General features: G+C 42.5%; 1 protein-coding gene across 3 annotated transcripts in view; it reads right to left on the bottom strand.

The window, feature by feature from the left end:
• Window positions 1-25,627, bottom strand: part of LOC126398821 (1-phosphatidylinositol 4,5-bisphosphate phosphodiesterase beta-1) — a 207,704-nt gene that overhangs the window by 140,852 nt on the left and 41,225 nt on the right. For all 3 annotated transcript variants that reach the window (XR_007570817.1, XM_050058427.1, XM_050058428.1), the window contains exon 3: window positions 12,747-12,815. Coding sequence is in view for 2 of the 3 variants with exons in the window: in XM_050058427.1 (XP_049914384.1) it covers window positions 12,747-12,815 (69 nt within the window). In the remaining variant the exon portion in view is untranslated. The remainder of the gene's footprint in view (window positions 1-12,746; window positions 12,816-25,627) is intronic.

The raw sequence follows: 25,627 nt of genomic DNA, 5'->3' as shown, positions 1-25,627 counted from the left end.
AACGTGTTCTAGTAGAAACCTTAAATACAAGTATGGACCTGAAAGCAGAATACTCGTCAAATACCAACATTTGGTCAGTGGCCCTCGACGGCAGACACCAACGCACAGAGGCACCCTTAGCTGGGTACGTTACACACCCGGTGGTTGCAGTTTCTGACACTACGGGCAACTGCCATAGTATAGAGAGCGAGAAAGTCCGCATAGGGTGGGTGGGTCAAACAAACTCCGGACTTTCACCCAGGAAGTTGACTTTCCAGTGTGAAACCAAAAGTCAATATAGTTATTTCAGTAACAACGTAGTGTGCTGGTATGTGTAGCATGCTACGATAGTATGTCATGTGCAGGCCCTGAGGAATGCCAATTTGCCTTGGAGACAATTTTCCCAGTGACCACTCACAGTATAGCAGCATAAAAGTCCCCTGTGGCCCAAAAAGCATTTTTCCTTTAAGGCCACCATTATTAAAGAGATGTCTGTAAAACTGTTGACAGCACACCTGAACTGCAAACAAGGTCAATTATGATCTTTTAATTATGAATTTTTGACCCATGGAGGTTTATAATCTGTAACACACAAGCCAAGCGATTTATAAATTCATGAGTCTATGAACTGAGTGGGAACTAAAGGGTGGGGCCAGCAGGAGAAACACTACTGCGCATATTCAGTGGGCCGAATACCACGGAAGTTAACCCTGATGCCAAAACTCCATTGGAATGAAGAGGCGCAATCTTGGCATCCGTTATCTAGATATGATTATAAATCTATGGTCACGTGATGTCACGCAACGTTAGTAACAACCGTTCTTACTTTAAGCCAAACTATGATGGTTTTTCCGATACCTATCCATACTTTTGTTTCCTTTTGTTTTTTACCTACGTTGTATGTTTATTTTGAAAAGACAATGCATATAAAGAGCAAAACCTGTACATTGTGAAAACGGAAGTGTATCTTGAAAGGACACATTGCATGTAATAAGCGTCAATTGACACGCCATCCCTGAACATCCAAAACTGATGCAGACGGGTACCTAGTGGGTCATATTTTAACATGTAGTGCCACTGACCGAATGTCTGTATTTAACAAGCTGGGGTAAGACTGTGTTGGTAGGATTTGGTTGCATCTAGTGGTTTATGTTGCAGATTGCAGTGTGCCAAGCATGTAGGACAACTACGGTGGCCGATGCACAAACACAAAAATGCATAAACGTGTAAATACGATCAGCCCTATCTAGAGCTAGTGTTTGGTCTGTCTGTTTTGGGCAACTATAGAAATAACATGGCGTCTTCCGTGGAAGAAGACCCTCTCTGTATGTAAATATAAACAGCTCATTCTAAGGTAAAGTAAACACAACGATTATTAGTTTCAGGTGATTATACACTCCATGAAAACATAGTTATTAATTCTTTATTCCATTTCTGTCAATATCCTCCCCCGAATCCTCCACACTGGATGTTTATAATCTATTTCTTTATATATTTGGTTAAGCTTTAAGCAGTCCTCTTCAGGATCTGGGTTTGTTTTCTGTAACTGAAGTTTAAAAAGAATTTGGATAAGGCACTGCCTCACATTTCCAAAAATAAATACCAGGCCACTGATAGTGTATGAACTGTTTCATGTTTACTGCCTTAGCTATGTAATCACTGTCCAAAACACTGTCATAACACTGTCACTTTGCGTTGGATAAGGGCACATCTAAACCCTACAGTAGCTTGCTGTGCGCTCGGAGGAGCTGTTTAGCACTTACTGCTGTGGGAGACGGAGCTTTAGCCGACTTTGTTGGCCAGACAGCGCGGTGGTGATAATGGCCTGCTGGCCTCTCCCAGATCCTGTTACACTGCTGGGGACACACAAGCTGCTCTGTATTTAGCAGCAGTCCTCTCTGCTGCGAGCTGAGCCTGTAACAGAGCTGGTGGCCACTTCCTCTCACCTCACAATAAAAAGTCTGAAGGAACAAATAGCTCTGGAGGAAATGAATACTGTAGCCTTGATTCTACTGCCGACTTCAGTCCATTCATTACATTTTCATACACCGTCAAAGACAACAAGGAACAAGGAAATCCCAAAGAGGAAGACTGTCCATCTTTTAAAATAACACACATCATTCCCTTGGTATTTTGACTGTATATGGTCGCAGCATGTTAATAGTTGTTTTCCAGTTTGTTTTGGAGTTGTTAGTGATTCCAATGTGTTTCTCTGCTGATAATAGTCAACACGGCCCACCTTTGTAAACTATGCTCTTTGACAAGACTCCAGAAATCAATTTGTTCCTCTCTCAGTCAATTGTAAATATTTTTAACCGCAAGCGTGCCTCTCGTTGTGTGTGAAATTCACCAATACTACAAACAAAAAATATTCTATTTTGAGTACAACCCCTCTGCCTGTGTGTGAGCATGTGAGCCTCCAAAGCCATCTGCTCCACTCAGTCAGCCTGATCATCTATGTATCATGGGATGGAGGAGCTACGTGATCCTCATGTCTTGTTTAACACACACACGCACAGTAAAATAATTCACCTAGCACATGGCAGACTCAGGCTGGGATAAGATAAGGATATCTGAATTATCAGACCACATTCTGCCTGCACATTCTGCCCTCCTGCAGTGTAACAGCAGCTGTGTTTGATTTCTTACTTCCATTATAAAAATGGGAAAGATCTGAGTCGAAGTCCGCAGTGGAGAGCACTAAATCATTAAAGTTCTCCATTTTCAAGATGTATATTACAACCCTGAACTACACGGGCACTGAGCACAAGCAGGACATTTCTCAGACAGATTTGACAGATTTCCGTTTGGTTGTCAGAGAGACGGAGAGAAAGCATGTAATTTTGTCTGTCAGACACCTACTGTAAGCAGCATGGTGAGATGCTGATTACATTTCCCTCTTGCCAGTTCGCAAAGAAAGAACAATTCAGACAGAAGAACACTTCCAGAGAGCAGAGGGACGGGCTGACAATATGTCCCTCGCAGTGCGAGAGCAGACAGAGTGAAGTAGAAGGGCACAGTCATGTAGAAGTTAGTTGCACAGTAAAGTGTACTGGTGAGACTGCAGATATGATTGGCTTTAGTTGTTTGGTTGGTGCTCAGGAGAGAGAACATGCTGTGCAGGAACAAGCTTATCTGCTGTTTTAATAAAGAGACAATATGAATGGATGGTTTGAAACAACAGGGCCTGCCACGGTTACCAGGGGCTTACCTTTAGAGAACCTACATACAGACATTTCACATGCATGTATGAAATAAATCAATGATCTGTCGGGTCTTTTTTCTTTTCATTTTCCGTTTTCTTTCTCCAGTGAAGTGAATTTGTGGGTAGGGAGTACAGATGGGAATCTAGAACCAGTTCCAGTTGAGGACCTTTTCCAAATTGTCCAATCCATCTATATTGTATGCATCCGAGCTTTTCAATTCCTTTTGTCGATGTCGGCATGTTTTTCTGACAGTTGTCAAATTCCTGCATCTGTGTTTCAGGAAACGTGCACCAAGTAACCAGTAATATGTTTTGGAACATCTCTATACAACACGCACGAGTGCCAATGCTGCCCAACCGAGACGCAGATCTGTTACCAAGGGTAAATATCTTGTTATAATAACATTAGCGCCACACAGGCAGGTTTAACAGGTTTTACCGTGACTAAGAAATCGCAATTGAAAACAAATGCTACACAAATATTCTTTCATTTCATCTCAGCTGTGTTCACACTGACAGATAACAAAACAGTTGTGTTGATGCCAAAAACCTGTGCAGGCCTACTTTTGTTCTACACAGAAACTGATCAGGAATCAATAAGGGAAACGGCAACGATCCAGACCAGTAAGCAGACTCAATAATGGCATCAGTAAAATCAATCCATTTCCATCCCTTAATATGAGAATAGTTTGGGCCCTATGTTACTGTTCATAGTCATGGTTTCATTTACCTAGAAATAGTCTCTAGTATATTTCATTCTATCAGACTTTTGTACAGAAGCCCTGAGAGGCAAGCGACAAAGAAAATTCGGATCTTATTCTTCTGTGTTTATGACTTAACAGGTGGAAAAAATGTTTTGGCAGCGTAATCGAGCCAAAAGAAAGACATGACAGTAATGTTACACAACTTACTAACATCCAATATGCTATGTACGTTGTGTAAAGAGTGCAATGAGGAATTATAACTCATCCGGACGACAACATGAATAAACTTAGTCCTATTTAGAACATGGAGTAGCGGTACACTTCTGCATCTTTTGGCCAAAATCAGTATTGCTGAAATTAGTTACTAAGGTTTAGAGACTTTTTTGCCCAAATGTTACTGTGTTATAAAACACAACTTTTCCGTCTTGTGGCGGAGACGAGGGTAGAACGGAACTGGGAAATACGTGGCATTTGTTGGAAGGTTTTCTTGGAAATTTTGTGTTTCTCACTGTGCATGTGGGATTCCCATAGCGCCGAGTTTAAAAAAATTGTTGTATAAAGTACATTGAGCCTTGTGCGTGCTGCCCTGTACTGGTTTCATGCCACAAAATCTTGGTTAAATGACCACTTCCCCAAGTCATCTCGGGAACATTGACAACTAACTAGCAGACAGTGGATCGTCTGCTCTGAGCATCCCAGCCGGAAATAAAATATGAGTGTTGCTAGTTCCACTATCCTGACATGATGTTAATGCGAGAAGCATACTGCAAATTATATTTAAAACATTGATGTTACTAATTATTTTGAGATTTCATGATCTTATATCAGAAAAAAACTATCTACGTCCCATGTCTCAGCATTTTTAAGACTTCCGGAAGATTGATTTGACATTTTATTAATAAATTCAGTGCCTTTTAAGACTTTTTAAGGATCAACGAGAACCCTGACAAAAAAAAAAAACAAGATACTGAATAAAACAAACACCTGCCAAAAAATAAAAATAAACAAATTAGAGAAATGATCCTTGCAAAACTTTTTTCCACCTGTTTCACTGATGAAAAACATTTTTTAAGTCATAAACACAGAGGAAAAACAATTTAGATCAGACTTAAAAAATGGATCACCAAAGAAATTTTCTCACTTGCCCCTAAGGGTTTCTGTACTTTTTCTTTAAACATTGTAAAATAAAATGCAGTCTTATAAAGACAGTATTCAGGGAGCTACCAAACCCATTTCATGGATGTTGGTGTTGAATACAGAGCGCCAACATCCATGAAATGTCAAGTGGTTAAGAAACATATAATCGACTACATGTCAATTAATTATACCTATGTCATATCTGAGACTATATAAAAGATAGGGATGTTGTTGTTCTATTCTTACATTTCAAAAGCAAAGTGTGTCTTTTTGAAACTAACAATCTGAGCAAAAATCCTATTAAATAATACGACATACTTGATGTACACAAGGTTGGAAAACAATCCTCCAGCTGATGACAGAGTTACAGGTGCCACTGCCAAAATGAAACAGATGCTCATTTCCCTGCTGCCACAGTCTGAGTACACCATGATAAGCATGCATGTAAAAACAACCATAGAGATTTAGAAGCAACAGCAAATGCTCTTGTCAGATTTCTGCCCTCTGCTCTGTGTTGAATATGGAAAATCTGCCAGCTATTTGTGGGCATATGATGTGGATGATTATTAGCGCTGTGCGTTGCTCACCAGACCTAAGGCTGTGTGATTTATTTCTGGAGCCTCTCGTCAAACAAAGGTTGCCTCTTGTCATTCTGACAAGCGGCCAATCTAATCAGCCTGAATTATGATGGGTTGGACACATGCTAATTAGCATCATCATCCTGAGCACAGTGGAACAAAGGACAACATTTTTATCGCTTTGTTGTTCTACTCAGCGCAAGTGTACAAGTACGCAAGGTACAAGTGACATTGAACGTTACTCTCTGTCAAATATATCTGTGTTCTGAGTGTGTCTGTGTGTGTCTTCACAGTGAAAATGTATGAATCATAGCTGAGTAGCTGGAGCCCGTGGGCAGGGTGGCACAAGTTCATCAGAGGGCAGACATGCCGCCCACGCACTGCAACGAACCGATGAACACAGCAGCGTGCTCCAAATCTTAATGGCGTTCAGACAGAAATTCTGATGGCGGTCAGAGACAATATGAAGTAACTTGAGCTGTAGTAGGAACAAGAGCTCCAAAACGGGCGAGCCAAAACAGCCCTTCCATCTGGAGCCCATTTCGAGCCAGTCTGCTGAGAGTGACTGCATCAGAGTCTGACAATATTGGGGCTGAGACGCAGGACTCTTGAGTAGCACAATAAAAGCACTTCTGAAGCTTTTTAGTGACGCATCATCGCAAGTTCAACATCTTGTCTCGTCTCGGTGAGTGTGTTGGTTTCCAGCAATTTGCATGAATGAATGAATGCTGCTAAGGGAGCCCTTGAGCGAGAGCAGAAGGAGCGGTGCGAGCTTTAAAGAGCAGAGAGCATATAAATATAAAACCAACAGACACAACAACAAGGTAGTAAAAATAGGACCTGTGTTTGCAGTTTGAATCGCAGAGAGTTTTGAGTTCAGATGTGAAATGTTGATTTGAAAAAGGATTTCCTCTCTCGAGATCTGCTTCCTCATCATTTAACCTCTTATTTGCCTGGATGCAACCATGAACAGAGAGCACTTATACCGAAGATACTGATCAGTTTCAATGACTTCAATTGGAAGGCAGCATTTTTTTTTTTTTTTTATCAGGGCTGACTCAAATCGGTTTTAAGTGTTTAAAGGGACAGTTCACCCTGCAATCAAAAATACACATTTTCTTCCTACCTGTAGTGCTATTTATCAATCTACACTGTTTTGGTGTGAGTTGTCGAGGGTTGGAGGGGTGGCAATGTCTCTTTCCAGAAATCAGATAATCCACAGACCTTGTTGTGAGCAGTTTCATGTAGGAACTATTTTTTTTCTACTGAGCTACACCCATTACCTGTATAACAGTGCAGAGGGAAGTGTGCATCTACTCATAGACGACAAGCTTGTGTCTGTGACAGCAAGAGATGTGACCATTAATGGCGTCCTCCTCGGCTGAGCTGTGATGTCACCTAGCTCAGTGGTGCTAGTTGAGCTAACAGTAGATGCACACTTCTTTCTGCGCAGTGATACAGTTGGTGGGTGTAGTTCAGTAGAAAGAAAATACTTCCTACATGAAACTGCTCACAACAAGGTCTGTGGATTATCTTGAGTAACCAGGTCATGACTTCTGCAAAGAGACATTGAGTTTTTCAAATGTATTTTTTTGTGCTTTGAACACCACAAGCTGAGTGCCATCTAGTTCCATTTAGGGTTTGGCAATAAGGCTAAAAATGTTATCATGATAAAAAATTTCACATCAGTTGATATCGATAAATATCATGCTAAATATCAAATTATTATTTCTTTCAAGTTTAAGGCTGACTTTTCCTCCTAAAATCTAAATAATGTCAATAAATAAAATGATACAAAGACAGAGAAATCTTAATTCTGGCCAGGAACATGTCAAACTCTTTGTTTAAAACATTTTGTAAGAGATTTAGCTAAAAGTGTAAACAAAAGAAACACACAAAAACAAACATCTCATCTGTGGTCAGTATTTTCTGTACAAGTTTTAAACCCACAGTATGTCATTTCTGCTGTTTCTCAATCAAAACAATAACAAAAGATGAACTCTGATGACACATTGTGAAGTAATGTGGGGTCTATCTGGTGTGACTCAGTCAGATATCATGTTTCCTTACAAGGAAATGTATTGAACTTTTAATCATGTTACTTTTAGTCACATTGTGTCTTATCATTCTAATGAAATAGCCGGTAATGTGCTCACTTATCAAAGCATTAGATGAGTCGACTATACAGCTACTGTGGCTAATGTTATGTGGCAAATTCAATCCTGGGGTAGCCTCGTGCTGTTATCCGTGGTCAAAACAATCATTACTTGAGCCTGTATCATGATGCTGTCTTCTTCTTCTTCTTCTACTTCTACTACTACTACTACTACTACTACTACTACTACTTCTGCTCAATGGCAGGTGGTTACTGGTGTTTAAGGTGAATTAAAGCCCCCTCTATGGGTGTTTAAGAGGTTTAATTTAATTGAGGATTTATCAAACATTTATTATGACTCTATTGAGGTAAATTCTATCGAGATAATTTTCATTATCATTTTATCGCCCAGCCCTAGTTCCATTATATTGGAGAGAAGGCAGACATCTCTACGGCTGATATCTCCAACACTCAGCAAGGTTTTTTGGACATGTATAATATAATGTGCTCAGTCACATCATAACTTTTGTCTTGTGTCTATTACTGTCAGCTTATTCAGATTTCAAAATCAGTATTATGTGTTCTGCATGACCAACACCATCGTTTTTACCAAGCCTTATGTTTAACTGAAAAATAAAATTCTTTCAGCTTTTGTACATTTCTTTCAGGCATAACCTTCGACATTCTGACAAGAGCCTTAAAAACGTGTGAAGGTGAAATGCTTGAGAAGCAAGCCATGAAAAGCGCCGTCCACTTTGAGCAACTGCTGTCTGGTATTATCTGTGCTTCTCAGCTGACATCTTCCTTTGACCTCGCATCATCTCTGTGTCCTTCCTCTCATCCTCTCATCCTTTTTCTCGCCTCCTGCAGATCTCTCATAAAAAGCTCCCCTTGCTTTCCCCTCTCCTCTCTCTGCTTCCCTTCCCCTCATCCCCACAGTGGCTTAATCATCCCCCCTCCCCACCTCCCCCATCCCCCCACAGCCTCTCCCCTTTCCTCCCTTCCTCTCCTCAACCCATCAACTCTTCAGACACTGTGTCTCACTGGTGCTCCCATTACAGTGCCCAGGGTGCATCACCGCTCCATCACCCAGTAATGGATTTCCAATGCTTCGACCATCTTACCTGTCACGTGGTCATGTCTCCTCCCTGGGTAGCATCACTCTGTAAGCTGTTTAGAAATGCATGAATCCTCTCTGTGTTATTGTACTCATTCCATCATTACTCACTCCCCAGACGGAGCAGCAGTGCGCGACCCCCACTCGCTTCTCCCGCTGTACCGAGTCAAAGCAATGAAGAGCGCTGCTGCTATGTAACAGCAGCTCATCGCAAGACTGACTAGATCAAATATAAACGTGAAATTGAGTCATTTAGCGCGGATATATAATGAGAAAGTGGGAAATAATGCAGGTTATTGTTCTCATCATCGCTCGGTAAGTGGGAAATTAACTGCAAGAACTAAATTTGGCTTTGTAACTGCAACAGGATTGAGCCAAATTCCCTGACAGTTCTGGCGTGCCAGATTAAAAAAGTGCGTGAACAAATTCTTCTCTCATCGCTCACAATCAACAATTTTAATTAGCTGTGAAATGGCAATTTCAAAAACCCTGGAAAGCATCCATTATCTGCGTGGGTTTGAATTCAAATCATGTTTGTCAATCATGAGTGTCATTTGATCTTCACTTCCTTGCTTTTGTCTCCACATCACAGACACATACAGCCACACAAACAAGTATTCACAAACATGTTTCAGTCGCAAGTCACATCAATGCAAAATATGACTCTCAGAGGGCCAAATGAAACAAAATTACATCAACCACACCTCACACCTACACCCATTTGTGTATGTATCAGTCTCATGGTTATATGTTTCAATCATTACACCACCTGAACCATTCTCCATCCTATCCATAACAGAGTTCATGGCCAGACGGATGCAGACAGTGTCTGATTCGTTGTTGGGCTCACACCCACTCATGGCTTTCATTTCTGTACAAAAATAAACGCTTACAAAGCATATCATCACCTGAAAAAGCCCTCCTCTGTCCTTTGAGTACACTACTCATTGTGCTCCCAGAGCCTCAACAGATACAAACTATATTCAAACTATTGTCTTGATTCAATATACTACACAGACAAACTAGAGCTACTGTCCTGCAGCTGTATGCTTTTGCCAACCAGTCAAGTTACACATACAGTTTGTATCCATGTCTCCATCAGCACAGTTTCAAGGTGGACACCCAAGATTAGAGTCACCAGTTCAGTATCTGACCAAATGTCTCCCCTTCTGTTCCTGAGATATGACGCTGAGTAATGGATGTATCATCACGTCCACATTTTATCTTATCAGACATTTGCGTAAAATTATGTCAAAATTAGTGTGTGAATTCTTGAGTTGTGGCCAAAAACAGATTTTGAGAGGATACAGTGACCTTGACCTTTCACTACCAAACTCTATTTAGTTATTCTTGAGTCCAAGTGGACCTTGGCAAGAAATTTGAGCAAATTCCCTGAAGGTGTTTTTGAGATATTATGTTCAAGAAAATGAGATGGATGCAAGATCATGGTAACCATTACCTTTTTTTTTTTTTTTTTAAAGATATTTTTTCGGGCATTTTAAGCCTTTAATCGATACAACAGATGAGCGTGAAGGGGGGAGAGAGAGAGAGAGGGAGTGACATGCAGCAAAGGGCCACAGGCTGGAGTCGAACCCGGGCCGCTGCGGCAACAGCCTTGTACATGGGGTGCCTGCTCTACCACTAAGCCACTGACACCCCATGGTGACCATTACCTTTGACCACCAAATTCTATTAAGTTCATTCTTGAGAAGAAGTGGACTTTTGAGCAAAATTTGAGCAAATTCCCTCAAAGCCTTATATATATTGCATTCACAAAAAATTACATGGACGCAAGGTCATAGTGACCTTGACCTTTGACCACCAAATTCTAATCAGTCTATTGTTTAGTCCAAGTGGACGTCTGTGACAAATTAGAAGAAATTCCCTGAAGGTGTTGAGATATTGCATTCACAAGATTGAGACAGTTGCAACATCACAGTAACCTTGACCTTTGACCACCAATTTCTAATCCCTTCATCGCTGAGTCCAAGTGGACGTTTAAGCCAAATTTAAAAAAATTACATCAAGGTTTTCTTGCGATATTGTGTTCACAAGAATGAGACAGACACAGGTTCACAGTGACCTTGACCTTTGACCACCAAATTCTAATCAGTTCACCCTTGAGTCCCAGTAGACGTTTGTGCCAAATTTGAAGAAACTCCTTTAAGGTTTTTCTTGAGATATTATGTTCATGAGAATGAGACAGTTATACAATGTTACAGTAACCTTGACCTTTCATCACTAAAATCTAATCAGTTCATCCTAAAGTTTAAGTGGACATTTGTGTCAAATTTGAAAACATTATATCAAGGTTTTCTTTAAGCCAAATGTGAAGACATTCCCTCAAGGTGTTCTTAAAGGGGAAGTTCCATTTTTTACAACCTGGACCTTGGGCACCAACAATGAGGCTCTAAATAACACATTATCTGCACATTATCACCAATATGTTTTTATGACTCGTTAGAGTTGCTTGTCATCATCATCCGGGTCATTTATACTGACCTACTAACCTCTGACCTGGATGATGGGTCATTTATACTGACCTACTAACCTCTGACCTGGATGATGTCATGCAAAAAATAAATCAGAGGCAATTCGTAAAGACAATCCTCTTTACCACCGAAACATTCACCTTTCTGTTTCTCACTTTTTGTCACTGAGCACTATATAATAATAAAGTCACGTTTTGCATAAGAAGTGCCTCTGCTTTTTGTGCAGTGTGCGGGCCGTTCTACACAAGCGATGAGAAGAAACTAAAGAAATGTAAATTCTCATAGTTATTTACTTATCAAGCAAACACATTCAAGGAAAATAAACAATTTATGCATGTGTGTAGGCTACTTACTCAATCGAAAGTTGCCCTTCAGTCCTGCAGGCATTGGCTGGGTCTTCCACTTTACTTTCGGGACACGAAAAAAAGTCTCTACAACAGCACGGTTGATCATAGAAGTGAAATCCTCTGTAGTTGTGAGACAGTCATTTCTGGAGACATCCAGACGTGTATCTCCTGGCCTCAAATCCCACTCGGAGCAACAAAGGCATTCCTCCTCTGTTGGCATAGTGGAACATTGTCCACAAGAACACCACCAGTTAACATCTATTCTCGGACGTGCGGCGGTTTGTTGTTCTCTGGCCAGCTGTTCCTCTCTCTGCCTCCGCATCCTCCTTTCAAAGAGCTCCTCATCCGTATACTCTGGCTCAAAACGGTAAGGACGTCCATCACATTCAAAGTCGTCATCCACAACCTCAAAATCTGACAAATATTCAGGCATGTTTCAAAAAACTAACAGTAGCAAATTCCAGCTGTAAACAGAGCCGTGCTGCGGGTGTGTGGCGGCGCACCTGGATGACATCATCCAGGTCAGAGGTTAGTAGGTCAGTATAAATGACCCAGATGATGATGACAAGCAACTCTAGCGAGTCATAAAAACATATTGGTGAAATGAACGAGTTTCGTGGCAGATAATGTGTTATTTAGAGCCTCGTTGTCGGTGCCCCGATCACTCCAACTATATGGATGTACGCGGCTCTTGCGGATCTAAATATCTTCTGAAGGACTCCAAATGACACCAAACTTATCTGGGTGAGTAAACAACCGTATTTAATGCCAGAAATAAGGTCCAGGTTGTAAAAAACGGAACTTCCCCTTTAAGATATTATGTTCACAAGAATGAGACAGACAACCTGAAATCATAACGCCTCTGGCCGCAGCTGCTGCTGGCACTGAAGCATAAAAATCTCTCCTTTGTCCTCTGAGTACACTGCTCAGAGCTCCAACAGACAAAAACAAGAGGAAGATTGAAGCCATTGTTCTTGATTCAATATGTAATATTACATAGAAAAAAACAACAACCATAAGGCATTGAAACAAATATGTTTTCATGTGTATATCAAAGTAAATTGGGCTCATATCAGTTAACTGCAGGCTTACCTTTGGTGATTTGGTGCACTTTCCATTTCTGGCATCTTTTATGTACGCTATATCCAGCAGATCAGTGTCCTGTAAAGAAGAAGGACAGCTGAATCAGTATCAGTGTCAACCAAGTGTTAATTCCTTCAAAGATACTTCAGGATACAAAGACACTCTGTGCCCATTGGAGCTGTTTGGGATCCAAGGCAAAGGGAAACATGTCAGCGACCCTTTCCATTTCCAAACCTGCCACCTGTGGCTGAATGCCTTGTGTGTGTGTTTAAACAACCACAAAGTATTTACAGACACACATTAGCCTCAATACCAGATGCCAAGTGGGTGATTCGGTGTGGATAGATGCAACCCTAATGACACATTGCCCTGCAGAGTTGTCATTGCAGTGTTGTTCACAAAATTAGGACGAACGTGTAAAGTTCCGACGTTGTCCGACGGCCCCGGCTAAATGAGCACTTGCTCTTTACAAGACTCAAAATAGGATTTGGATTTAAATTTCCTCGTAAAATCAGATACTGGGCTGCTGTGACGTGCCAGGAACCAAAGAAAAGGGTGCAGATTGTGTCTCATGGCAGACATTATCTTCAGCTGTAACACACCACTGGAATCACTGCTGGCAGGGATGAAAAACTGGCAGGATGAGAAACACTCCACGCATACACAATATCCTGCTGCTCTGCCATAACACCTTGCCACGGCTTGGCTGGAGTCAGCTGTGCGAGTGGTGGTCAACTGGCAAAGACGCATAACATGACTCCCTAATGAAGACAGCCTAGAAAATGGCATCATTATCAACATCATGATTTTAACCAAAAGTTAAATCAGGCTCTCTCTGTAGCAGCATTTTAAGTAAATGGAAACCTTGGCTCCACTGTTGATTCATTATTGATACGGCAGTGTGGGAAGCCATGTCAGAGCTTCTTGTTCCATCTTAAAGCTCCAACATTTCACGTCATGCTACTGTGATGCAAAGGAAAAGATGGACAGAGTTCAGAATAAGAGCACTGAAATACTGACACCATGAAGCAATGTGCAACAGGAAAGCCTCTTACAACTCTCCCTCCTTTCTCTTGAAGGACAGATTTTCTTTTGTTAAAGGTCCAGTGTGACGGTTTTATGAGGGTATATTCGCAGAAATGGAATATGATGAGTATGTTTTCTTCAGCATGTAATCACCTGAAAATAAGGATCACTGTGTTTTCGTTACCTTGGAATGCACTACCATGTTTCTACAGCAGCCCAGAATGGACAAACCAAACACTGGCCCAAAATAGAGTCATTTGCGTTTTTGCATCAGCCACTGTAGTAAGTAGCCCTTCCCCAACAAGAGTGTTGGTAAAACTCATATTTTTTTAACGTGAAACTGCTGTATTCAGTGTTTTTACCACTTAAATCGACAAGTCCATTTGTTTTAAAGAGGAAAAGACCTCTGTAGATAATTCCACTCTTCTGGATCTTAAGTTATCAGACAAAAAAGTGACCACACTGTAGGAGGTGCTAGTCTAGCCCGTAGACCGTAAAAGTAATGACTGTAGCTACCGGGACGATACCCACTGGTTTGTGGACTCCTGTTTTGAAGCCTCAAGTTCGGCATTTTGGCGGTTGCCCTGTCGCCATTTTGGTTTCTGGAGCCAGAAGTGCGAATATTCGTGCGAGAGGCTGGTGCTGTGGAGGAGCGAGGGGTGGTTCTGACCGAGAATACAAGGACACTATCAGCAGACAGCTGAGTCACTCAAAGGGGCCTGCTCTTAATTATGTATAACTTTAAGCCTTAATAAAATGTAAACAGGTGAGTTTTATTAAAATTCACCCCCTGTACAGTTGTCATGAATGTTGAAATTAGCTAGAGACCAAACCCATTTTCATACCAGGCTGTAAACGTGTTTATTTCTGCTGAAAAGTTGGGCATTTCACATGGAGGTCTATGGGGATTAACTAGCTTCCGGAGCTAGCCTCAAGTGGCTGTTCAGAGAGCTATAGTTTCTGGCACTTCCATGTTGGCTTCAATTTTCAGCCCTGCAGGTTGCCGCTTGGTCGAGGGACCCATCTCCCACATGCCAAACAGCATCTGAGAAACACTCATCTGTAATGTGAAACTGCTTTATTCTGTGTGTTTACTGGTGTTAATCATCTGGTCCATTTGTTTTTGAGAGGAAGAGACCTCTGTGGATAACTCTGCAGGTAAAAACCTCCTGAACACTGAAGATTGAAAGAATTCTAACCTGGAGAAGTTTTAGCTGGTTGCAATCTGCAATCCCCACTGATATATATTACTAAATCCCCCTAAATCGTACACATTGTTCCTTTGATCAAAGTAAAAACGTGATTCAGAAGAACTTCCTATCAGTGGTCCAAACTAAGCCACCGCTCCAGCATTCCATGTTCAGGAAAGACAACCTGTGTCCATCTATTACTGGACACACGTCACAGATATGCATCCATCAACCGGTCCTGTCTATCTATTCATGCATCCACTAATCCACTGGCCTCCTGTTTCATGCTTATTTGCACGCCTATTGTCCCTTAAAGAGCCAGTAATGTGGTTAGCAGTGAAAACACAGAAAATGTAATCTTGCAGAGGGGCTCTGCAACCATCCTTCAGTCACCACCGCCCTTTATCAGTCCGGACTATCGCTCCCTCTATCTCTGTGAGAGGGAGCTGGGACATGAGGTGGAAAATTAACCAGAGTGAACTGTGTGTCCACTCAGCATTATCTTGGGACACAAGGAGCGACGGGAGCTTGACTCAATCTCCTGCTGCTGTGCCGGTATCTGACCATCTCAAGGCCATGGGGGTTGGGGAAAAATTGCACCCTGCCATTCTTCCATGTCTACAAATCCGTACCTGCCATAGTGGTCTATGAGGATTGTTTTTTGTTTAAATTTCTAAAAGTAATTCTGTGTACGTTAGTTCTGTGCTTGCTTTTGTCAACCATATACAGTAGCCTTACTAGATGCAAACTCTTGGTAACTAGAGGTCTTAAAAAAACTAGAAATACAGCCTCAGCCTCATTTGTGTCTGTCCAGACTCATATGTAGTCATAACAAATGACAATGCCTCAAATATGGATGCTGCTGCAAAGAAGCTACATATTACAAAACACGGATGCTTCACACACATCTTAAACCCGAAAACAGAGATTGATACAATCAGCAGTTTCAAGGTGGACACCCTAGATAAGTGTCATCAATTCAATAATCAACCAAATGTCTCCCCTACTGTTGCTGAGTTACGATAAAAAAATATAAAATGATATAAAATGTCATATATCCTGATGCAATGGTTTGTATGCTATCTAACGAATAAGCGCATCGCAAATGGCAATGTCATGTTACACACTTAATGTGAGGTTAGGTAGGTTAGGTTTAGGAGATACAACATGGTGACAATGTACTTTAAAATAATTCAAAGTTCACTTGGTTTCACACAGGAAACAAACACTGAACTCCTGCAGACAAACACCGGTCTCCTGGGGGAAAGTCCTGTGTTGTTTGACCCATCGAACACCCCAACCTGCCTCTTTATGTGGAGTTTGAGGACGTGGGGACTTCATTATCATCTCTTTTGAGGACACTAGGACTTAATTATCCTCTTTACTTTATATGTAGTAAGTTTATGTTTGTTTGTGGTATGTATACTACCTTCCCATGTACTATCGTCAGAGCATTGGTCACATGATCACATTCATCGTGATTCCGTGGGTTATGACTAAATTCTGAAGCATTACTTTTTGTAGGTATACGTTCTAACAGTGCACGAGAACAGCCTGATTAGCGCACCAATTCTTAAGTAATGGGCAAAAATGTGTTTTGTGAGGTCACAGTGACCTTTTGATCGCCAAATTCTAATCAGTTCATTTGTGCCAGATGTAATGAAATTCCCTCCAGATGGACCTAAGATAATGCATTCACAAAAATGGGATGGACGTGAGGTTACTTGAACCAAATTTTAATCTGTTGACCTATTAATCTAAGTGGACGTTTGTGCCAAATTTAAAGAAATTCCCTTCAGATGTTCTTGAGATATCAGGATATTCAGGGGAAAAGAACGGATGGAAGGACAGACAACCCTGAGACATAATGCGTCTGGTAAATGTAATGCGTCCGGCCATGACTGTCGCTGGCACTGGGCATAAAAATGTGGCCACTTTGCTACAGTAGAGGCACAACCACTGTCTGTCTGCATAATGCTGGAGACAGAAATTAAAGCACTCTATTCTATGGCTGCAGTCCACAAGGACAAGTTATTTCTTTTCCGCAGTGCACAGCATCAATTAGGCTGCCCCTGTTTGCACAGAGAGAGCCTCTGAGTCAAAGGTTAACGCCTACATCAGGTCTGCAAATGCCTGCCTTTGAAGTCTCTTTGGAGAGTTGGAGCTCGGCATGGGGGCCTGGTGGAACAGTGGGGCATCAGGAAGCTGCTCGCTGATGGGGTCCTTTTTAGTGCCCTCCAGCCCTGCACAGTTAACAAAGCTCTAAGCCGGTTCAGCGTCATTGGTTAAGCGTTCACCTACACAGACGACTCATTAAATGTAAAGCAAGCTGCCTGTATGGGCGACAAGCTGCTCACTCAGTGTGTGACTAAGACGACACACGTGTAGCTATTACCATAACATCCATGTGTCAGCAGTGGTGTATTGAGGCCTGCTCATTGTGCAGATGTACATAAAAATTGATGGTAATGACATTTTTATTAATACTTACTTGGATTTATAATTGCAGACTCTGCACATTTAGTTAATTAAAGTTCTTTCTTTCAGTCTGGCAGGCCAGTCATTATTTCTCCTGTTCAATTTCCCTCATTTATTTCCTATGACATATGTTCTTTATCTGTTCATTTCTGTCATCTGTCTTTATTTATCGCCCTGCATCTCGCTCTGCCGCTCTCTCTCTCATATTTCCCTCCCTCTCTCCGGGCATTTCTGTGTGCATCAAAACAGCGAGCAGGGATCCAAAGCCTATTAAGATCCACGGCACGTCCAGGAAGCAAGCAGGGCCAGCAGGAGAGAAACTACAGAAATTAATGAACATGCTTAACATACGCTGGCCCTGGGCTCTGTTTTCTGTGCCCGACCGTCTATCTCTGCTGTGAGGCCGCTGTTCACGCAACATCTGCAACACGCTGCCTTGCTTTTGAAATGAAACTCACTCCTTGTCCAAGTAGCAAGTATTGAGGGTGGTGTTTATATGAAACTTTGCAGGAAATTCATCATTGATCTATGAGTCACTCTGTCATCTCATGTGCCTCTGCTTCAGGCACTGTGTACATTTAATATATATACCATGTTCCTGTGTTGGACTACTCTTTGTTTTCCTTTAATTTGAAGAACAGTGTGTTCACCAGTGTATGAAATGTGATATACAAAACTTGACTTGAGGCTAACAGGGAAAATATCTGTTACAAGGTGCTTTGAATAAAACAGCCTTCACAGGGTGTCTACAATGGGGCTTGTGGAGTCTGACCCAGTTGGTTGGTTTCACAAAAACGAGTTCTGTTGCCCTTTGAAGGAGCAATCTTAAAAAGCTGTTGAGGAACAAGAGAAGGAGAGGATTTGCCGGTGTGAGAAAAAGGGAGAGGGTTAAGGAAACATGGAATGGGAGGTAGACAGAAAAAAAATGATAAGTGGAAGTGGGGAGACAGAGAGCAACAGGTTAGCTCGCTCATTTACCAACAGCATGCTTGACAGCCTCCAGGTTCAAAATGGATGTGCACTCCACAGGGCTCAGGGCCTCTGCTGAGCAACAGAGACAAGGAGCAAAGACAGTGAAGGCAGGAGGGAGAGGGAGGTGAATACGCACAGTGCAAATGAAGGTGGAGAGCTGTGAGGCAGGACCGTTTTGTTTGTTGAACCCGGGCCAGTCAGAGGAAATTCACAGGATTGCTCTTTGTGAAGGATCAAATTTTCAGTCGTGATTCATAATAACAATAATAATAATGCATAATGGTAGAATTTTATGAATTTGAATGATGGAAAAACACATAAAACAAATCATCACACCACTAAAAAGCATTCAGATCTGGGGTAAGCAGTTTTATTTATCCCATAATAACCTTAGGGCATACTGTAATTCAATGGGTCTGAGAGAGAACTAGACTTCTGCACCTCCTCTTGGCTCTGTTTTCAGCCTTTAGAAAATCTAGACAGTGATGAGAGACTTTGGCAAATCACAGGGTATTTCAGAGAGACAGCGTTCCTATTGGCTGCTCTACAAATGCAGATGGACATTCATGTCCCTTCAGATGGTGGGAGCCTGATTCAAATGCAGAGTGCAGAGAAAGTTGCTGTTCCAGCATTGGCAACAGCTGCCTACACCACAAAGCAACCCAAAAAAGGAAGATGGATTTATTTTATTTGTTCAGTCAGAAAGAGAGTCAATAAACAAAACAAAACACGTGTCAGTATCAGGGAGGTGTTTCAGGGATGGAGAGAAAATGTTGCTAATAGTTTAGCCTTCTGCTAACTGGAGCTATAGGCTCACAGCTGCGGCTTCAAGTACATGGTTATGTAGCTAACATTAGCAAGAGCCTCGAACACAGTGTGTCCTCCGCCTAACTGCCCTGCCGCTATAGACCACCTCACTGGGAGCAGAGCAGATGGCAGATGGACCCCCAGTTGCCGGCTGCAGCAATTCAGTCTCAGCCAGTGCAAACCCAGACTCAGGGGGACTGGACAGCCCTGACTCGGATATAAGAAAACTTTCTGTTGCTGCCTTTACACAGGTTAGACCTGTGACACACAGCACTAGGGAGTTTGTGCTGGCCAAATTAAAGCAACTACAGATTTCAAAGGTCTGTGTCCGAGGTTGTTGCCTACTCTCCTCCCAGTAAAGCAGTCCACAGCGGGGAGTGAGGCAGAGGGGATGTGGGGTGGCTAGCTAGCTAACTCTTGTCTCATTCGTGGTCTGATAAACAGAGAGAGGAAGACAACAGGGCAGGGAAGGGCTGAGCAAATGTGCTGCAAATAAGATTAAACAAATGAATGTATGGGAAACACTGGGTTCTGTATAAAGTGTGTGCATATGCCTGTGGTTGTATGGTGGGAGGGGTTAAGGACAGAGAGGGGAGAGCTGCAGGAGGAGGGTTCTCAAATTCTGCCATTTCCGAATTTCTTCTTACTCCAGCTTTAATTCCATTGTGTCTTGTTTCATGTACAGTAATGCATGTCAATGTCTTAAATCAGGTTGTTGGCCGGTCACATGTGGTTTGCTTACAGGGCTGCTGACAGGCTGCTGGTTTGTGTCATGCGGTCACGCAGACTGTAGTGGTATAACATGTCAGGGTGGCCCCTCACCCCTTCGTGCCATTGCACGGACCAAAATAAGCTCTCATAAATGCTGCTTGTGTGCCAGGACTCTTTGGAAGACAGCAGAGGGTCCATTGATACACACAGCATACACAACTAAGAACGCAACAGAAGTGAAACATAAATTCAGGGTTTTATGTGATGCAGCGCTACATGCATAACAAATTACACTGCTGTATTCCCTATGCAAAGGCCCACTGACTCAGGGTCAGGGGACTGCAGGCATGGATGTGTTCCCCTAATCATAAACAGAGCTAATACTTATGCAGAACAAAACACACTGAAGCCGGGCAGGTGCTGTGCCTGTCCCCGTAAGTGGCCCTCCAGTGACACTCAGCTGCCAGGAAACATGTACTGCTACAAGGGAAAATGGTTCATGGAGAGCTATGCTTGAACTTAGTTGAGAGTCACATCCACTCTGCTGCTCCACTCCTGGGTTCCTATAGCGCGACTCTAACAGCTCCACTGCGGTTAAGTCACAAACCTCCTCACCTGAAGTGGCTAAGTAAAGAGATATATAGAGAGAGCTGCAAACAGTCCGGCGAAAGAGGGGAAAGTTTGTATGTAGGAGGGAAATGACTTTTTCTGCACATGTGTGTGTAAAGACCTCGTACTGAGGCTCTGAGTGCTGCCTCCTGTCCTATCAGTAGTCTAAGATGGCTTAGTTTGAAAACTCACAGGAGGCCCTATTACATTTTAAATCATTTCCACGGATTAAATGCTTTATTAGGCAGTATGAAGCGGAGAGTGACAGAAAAAGCGGGAGTGAAATGAGGTATGGCATGCGACAAAGGCCTTGAGCCAAACTGGGGGGCCTGGCATTGCCATGAGGCTGCCCGAGGGCCTATTTAAACTGAGCGACTAATTCATTCTGTTTTTCATCCATCCAACCTGTTCTGTCTCTACTTCTCCTTCCATCCCTCTCTTCCAATGAAACACCAAAAAATTTTAATGACATCATCAAAGCAATCAACAGTCTGTCAAAAGCAACTGGCGAAAAGAAAATGTCTCTTTACAGTGTGAGTGAAATGCACCCAGCATTTTTCCTACCAATCTTTCCTACCAAACCCTACAAATCATGGCTACTGGTTCTACGCAGGTAAAATCTCTCTGTACAGAAAATCCATCTTACACTGTAGATCTGTAAAATGGATTCTGAACTCGCACGAGCTCAAGCGAAGCCTTCAAGTCTTAATTCATACACTGCAAAAAATGAAATCTAAGTAACATGAAATATCTTAAATCAAGGCAATATATGTTTGACAAGATATGTGGTAGAGTTGATGCCAGAACACTTCACTTGTTTCAAGCTTTTGTGACTTTGCTTATCTTCATAAGATATTCTGACTTGTTACTGAGATTTTATTACTGGTTTTGAATAAATCAGCCCTTAAAACCAGGATTACCAGCATGGTAAAGCTGTTTGATCAATGCTGACAAGTAGAAAACTGCTTCCCTAAAGTCAGAATTTCTTATTTCAAGCATCTAATCCTTTTATCTTTGCGCATATTAAGTACTGATAATGCTCAAATGGAATTTTATTGTCAGTCTAACACCACAGCAAATACAGAACAAAGACACTTTTCATTTCTGGGGAGCACACTGTGAGTCATTTGAACTGCTGTACAATTTTATATTTTAAAAACAAGTACAAATATCTGGTCTCAAAGAACCCATAGATATCTTCAAGCTAGTGTGGCCAGACTAAGAACAAGTATATTTGTCTGGACACAAAGAAAGGCTGGCAACGAGCCCCTGCAGGGTCGAGGTTCCCAACCATCAAAGTGACCTTTCCCGCTTAAAGCAGATCATTTTGCTCATTTCCTCAGTTGCTTTTTCTTCTTGTTTTTTCCAGTGCAAACCTAATTTCTATGTGCAGTTGAACGGGCGGCTCATGTATCCACTCACAGAGATGTTTCAAACATTGGGCTAGTTTATCTCTAACCTTCACCACTGCAAAATATGGGTGTTCGAAAGGGTAAAGTCCTCTATCTCCAGCCAACAGACAAATGAGGTGTGTGGATGCGGAGATCTCAGCCAGGCGTTCGTAGCACCGGTCACAATGTGGGAGAAATACATAGTACGGCTGAGTACTATTGTGAATTCTGCAGAAAAGTCTCCAGCATGTGCACCCCGGGTCCAGTAAAAGCCATCATGCTTTTAAGCACCTTAAAGCTGTGCTGATGCACTGCACTTACGGTTTATCTGCCCCCAATTTTACTCTGACATTTGGAACACGTGAAAGCAGTTGTGTCAAGAGTGGTGGTGAGAAAACATGATGGCTTGCTCTTGAGCAGTCTAAAGCTTTATACATGGGTTGGAGTTGTAGCGTCCTATTATCATTAATATTATAAGTCTCTTCTTTGTTAGTTTTGAGTGTCTCTTGTGCTCGCTATCTACCTGTACCTGTTATCTTTAGAGTGCAGCCGGAAAAAAATGTTGACATTGTTGTATGCTTCTGTCAACAATGGATATGTTGTATTTGTACGTTATTGTTATGTAGCGGATAGATTTAAAATTTACATTTCAACAACACTGTGGTTATCATGTGGTTAGGTTTAGGCACAAAACACACTTTGTTATGGTTAGGAAAAAAAATTAGTTTTGGCACATCCCTACTGGAAAAGCAGTCTTAGAAAATGTCTTTTGTTGCACAACCCTGGCAGGAAACGCAAAGAGGTTTTGGTTAAAAACAACCACTATTTGTCGCACAATCCCGGCAGGAAATGCAGAGACGCTGTGGTGAAAAACAACTGCTTTTTGTCGCACTATCCCGGCAAGAAAAGCAGTGGTGTTTCAGTAAAAAACAACCATCCCGGCAGGAAATGCAGCAATGTTTCGGTAAAAAACAAGAGCTTTTTGTTACACAATTTCAGCAGCACAACTGATTTTTATCACTCTATCCCGTCAGGAAACAGAGCGATGTTATTGTCGAACTATCCCAGCGATGTTTGACCGCTTTCTGTCACACTATCCCGGCAGGAAATGCAGCAATGTCTCAGTAATAAAGACCTGCTTCTCATCGCACTATAACCAGTGAAAAATCATCAACTGATTGCTAAAAAACAACCACTTTTGATAGCTACAAAGCCGCTTGAAACAAGAGTGGTCTGCAGCTTGGCAGGCGTTTCACCTGGTTAGCACACCACCCACCATCCCTTCCACCCCCCAATATCAGAGTCAGCTTATATACTACATCACTTTGTATGAAACTTGCGTGTAATGTATTTGTGGATTTGTGGATTTTACAGAAATGTAAATGCCAACATTTCCTTCTGGTGACTGTGCTGCACCACACATACTGTATGCCTTTTCAGATTTGACCTAAAGAATGTTTTTTTGTTCATCAAGTTTGTGCATGTTTGGAATGAAAGTTCTTTGGCTTAGTTTGCTTTGTGTATTGAACTCATGCTGTAAAGCACTCCCATTAGTTTACAGTAAAATGTCATGTCTACCCTCCTAGACAGCAATTACAACCCGGACTGCTGAGCCAAGTTTCCACAGACTTAATGCAGGTTTTTAAAATGTAGGTGCAGACTTTTCCAACGGCTAGCAGCTAATGTAATGAGGATAATATGTAAGCAAGCTGGAGAGATTGTGGACGGATCCGCTTTCAGAATGTAGGATTTAATCGCACCTTAAGGGATCTTTAAAGTTATCTGTCAAGACAGAGTCAGGGTAACACTAAGAATAAGTTTATGCACCAGGCACGTCTAGGAATACGATAATAATTTATCTTTATGGATTTAAAACCACTCAGATTTCACTATAGCCTCATTGTCAAGTAACTTGTAACCATGAATGTAAATGTGCCTTTTCAGAGGGTTGAATGAGGACAGCTACAAATACACATGTAGTGTTAAGTCATATAAACACAAGTTAAGTCATAAATATGTATGTATTCAGTTTGAGTCGGGTTCATGGTGGGACAGATGGGGAGAGGACACAGGGAGTAGAGGTCAGAGGGAATGAGGGAAGAAAGGCAGCAAGGAAGGAGTGAGGGAGGAGTGGCTACAGTATGTTGGGGGGAAAAAACACCGAAGCCGAGCGATGGAGGAGCATGGCGGTGGCTGATAGTGGCTATCAGCCACCGCCATGCTCCACAAAACAACCAATGCTGAGATAAAGGCCGCAGGAAGCTTTGTTCTATACATCAGCGCGCGCATTCATGCTTGCACGCACATCAGGTAGTAACACACAACTCTATAGGCATAAACACTCACACTTGTGCATACACACACAAACTCTGACTCCTCTCTATCATCAATCTGCAGTGTCGGCCGTGTTCAGTCATTATAAACACTCGGGGACTGAGAGCGATGATGTGACCGGCTCTTCAGCTCACACTGGTCAACCATTTTCCTCGGAGCGTGCTAGACCAATCAAATCTCGGACACACACATGCAGGCACACACCCGCGTGCACGGTGACGGATGGAGTGCGGTGAGGGATACTGGAGGGAGTGTTCTCCGCGCTGATAGATAGCAGAACCGAGTGGGATGACAGAGAAAGCAAAGCTGCTTCCCTCATCTGTCCATCATCCTCTGATGTTCCCTCTCACTCTGTCTTTGTTATGCTTCTGGCTGGATTGTTTTGCTCCCCCTCCTCCTCCTCCTCCTCCTTTCCTCACTTACTCTGTCCTCTCTTGTCCATCCCTGCCTCCGCTGTCTTGGACATGTGCCTCTCTGTCTCACCCGTCTCACCTATCCTCTCCATGGACATCTGCCTCCTCTGTTCCTCCTCATCCAGCCTCCCTCTGTGCTTCCCCCCGTGCTTCTTCTTGCATCTTGACAGCAGCTCTCGTGTCGATGGATGACGGCTCACATCTTGTCTCGTCTGATCCCCCATCGACACCCGCACCTCCCCCATCCCTTCCACCGTCTCCTTCTGTCCTTGCTCCTCCACGCCATTTAAGTCTGCTCCCCTATCTGTGCGTCTTCCTTCAGGCACGCTGTGGATGACTCTTATCTGCTGCAGCCAAACATCTGAGATCCTCTTCAGAGCCGTGGTGCGAGTGACACACACTTGCACACACGCAGGGAGGCATGAACACACACACACGTGCGTAAAATCCCCAGAAAGGATAATTAAGGAAATTAAAGGCCAGACTAGACACAGACACCACAGTGCACACACACACACACACACACACACACACACACACACACACACACACTCTATGATGCATTTACACACACAACTTTTCGTTGTTACTCCTTTTTCAATTATAAAAACACAGTTTCCTCGGGGTGTCTGTGCAGCACATCCTTATATTCTTCTTCTTTCTGAAAAATAAATGCACCGTGTCTTTGCACCTAATACAAATTCAATTCTTGGCATTCAAGCAATGGCTAAAAGGTACATTCAACCACACCGTGTCTCTGTGCTCAGGTCTCAGGGCTGAACGTGATCAGTGTGCCAGTGTGCGCTTGTGCCGGGGCTCTCCACTGAAGTCCTTTGAGAAACACTGCCAGTGGCAGATAGAGCGCAGCTCTGGCTCTCATCTTTCACATCACCTCATTTAGACACCTCCTAAGTGCAATCCATGGGGCCCTTTGAAGTCGGGACAAAGTGGACGGAAGA

The sequence above is a fragment of the Epinephelus moara genome, chromosome 12 (genome assembly GCF_006386435.1).
Source record: "Epinephelus moara isolate mb chromosome 12, YSFRI_EMoa_1.0, whole genome shotgun sequence".
Taxonomy (NCBI): domain Eukaryota; kingdom Metazoa; phylum Chordata; class Actinopteri; order Perciformes; family Serranidae; genus Epinephelus; species Epinephelus moara.
Note: the sequence above shows the minus strand (reverse complement) of the source record. Positions and strands in the feature narration are given on the sequence as shown.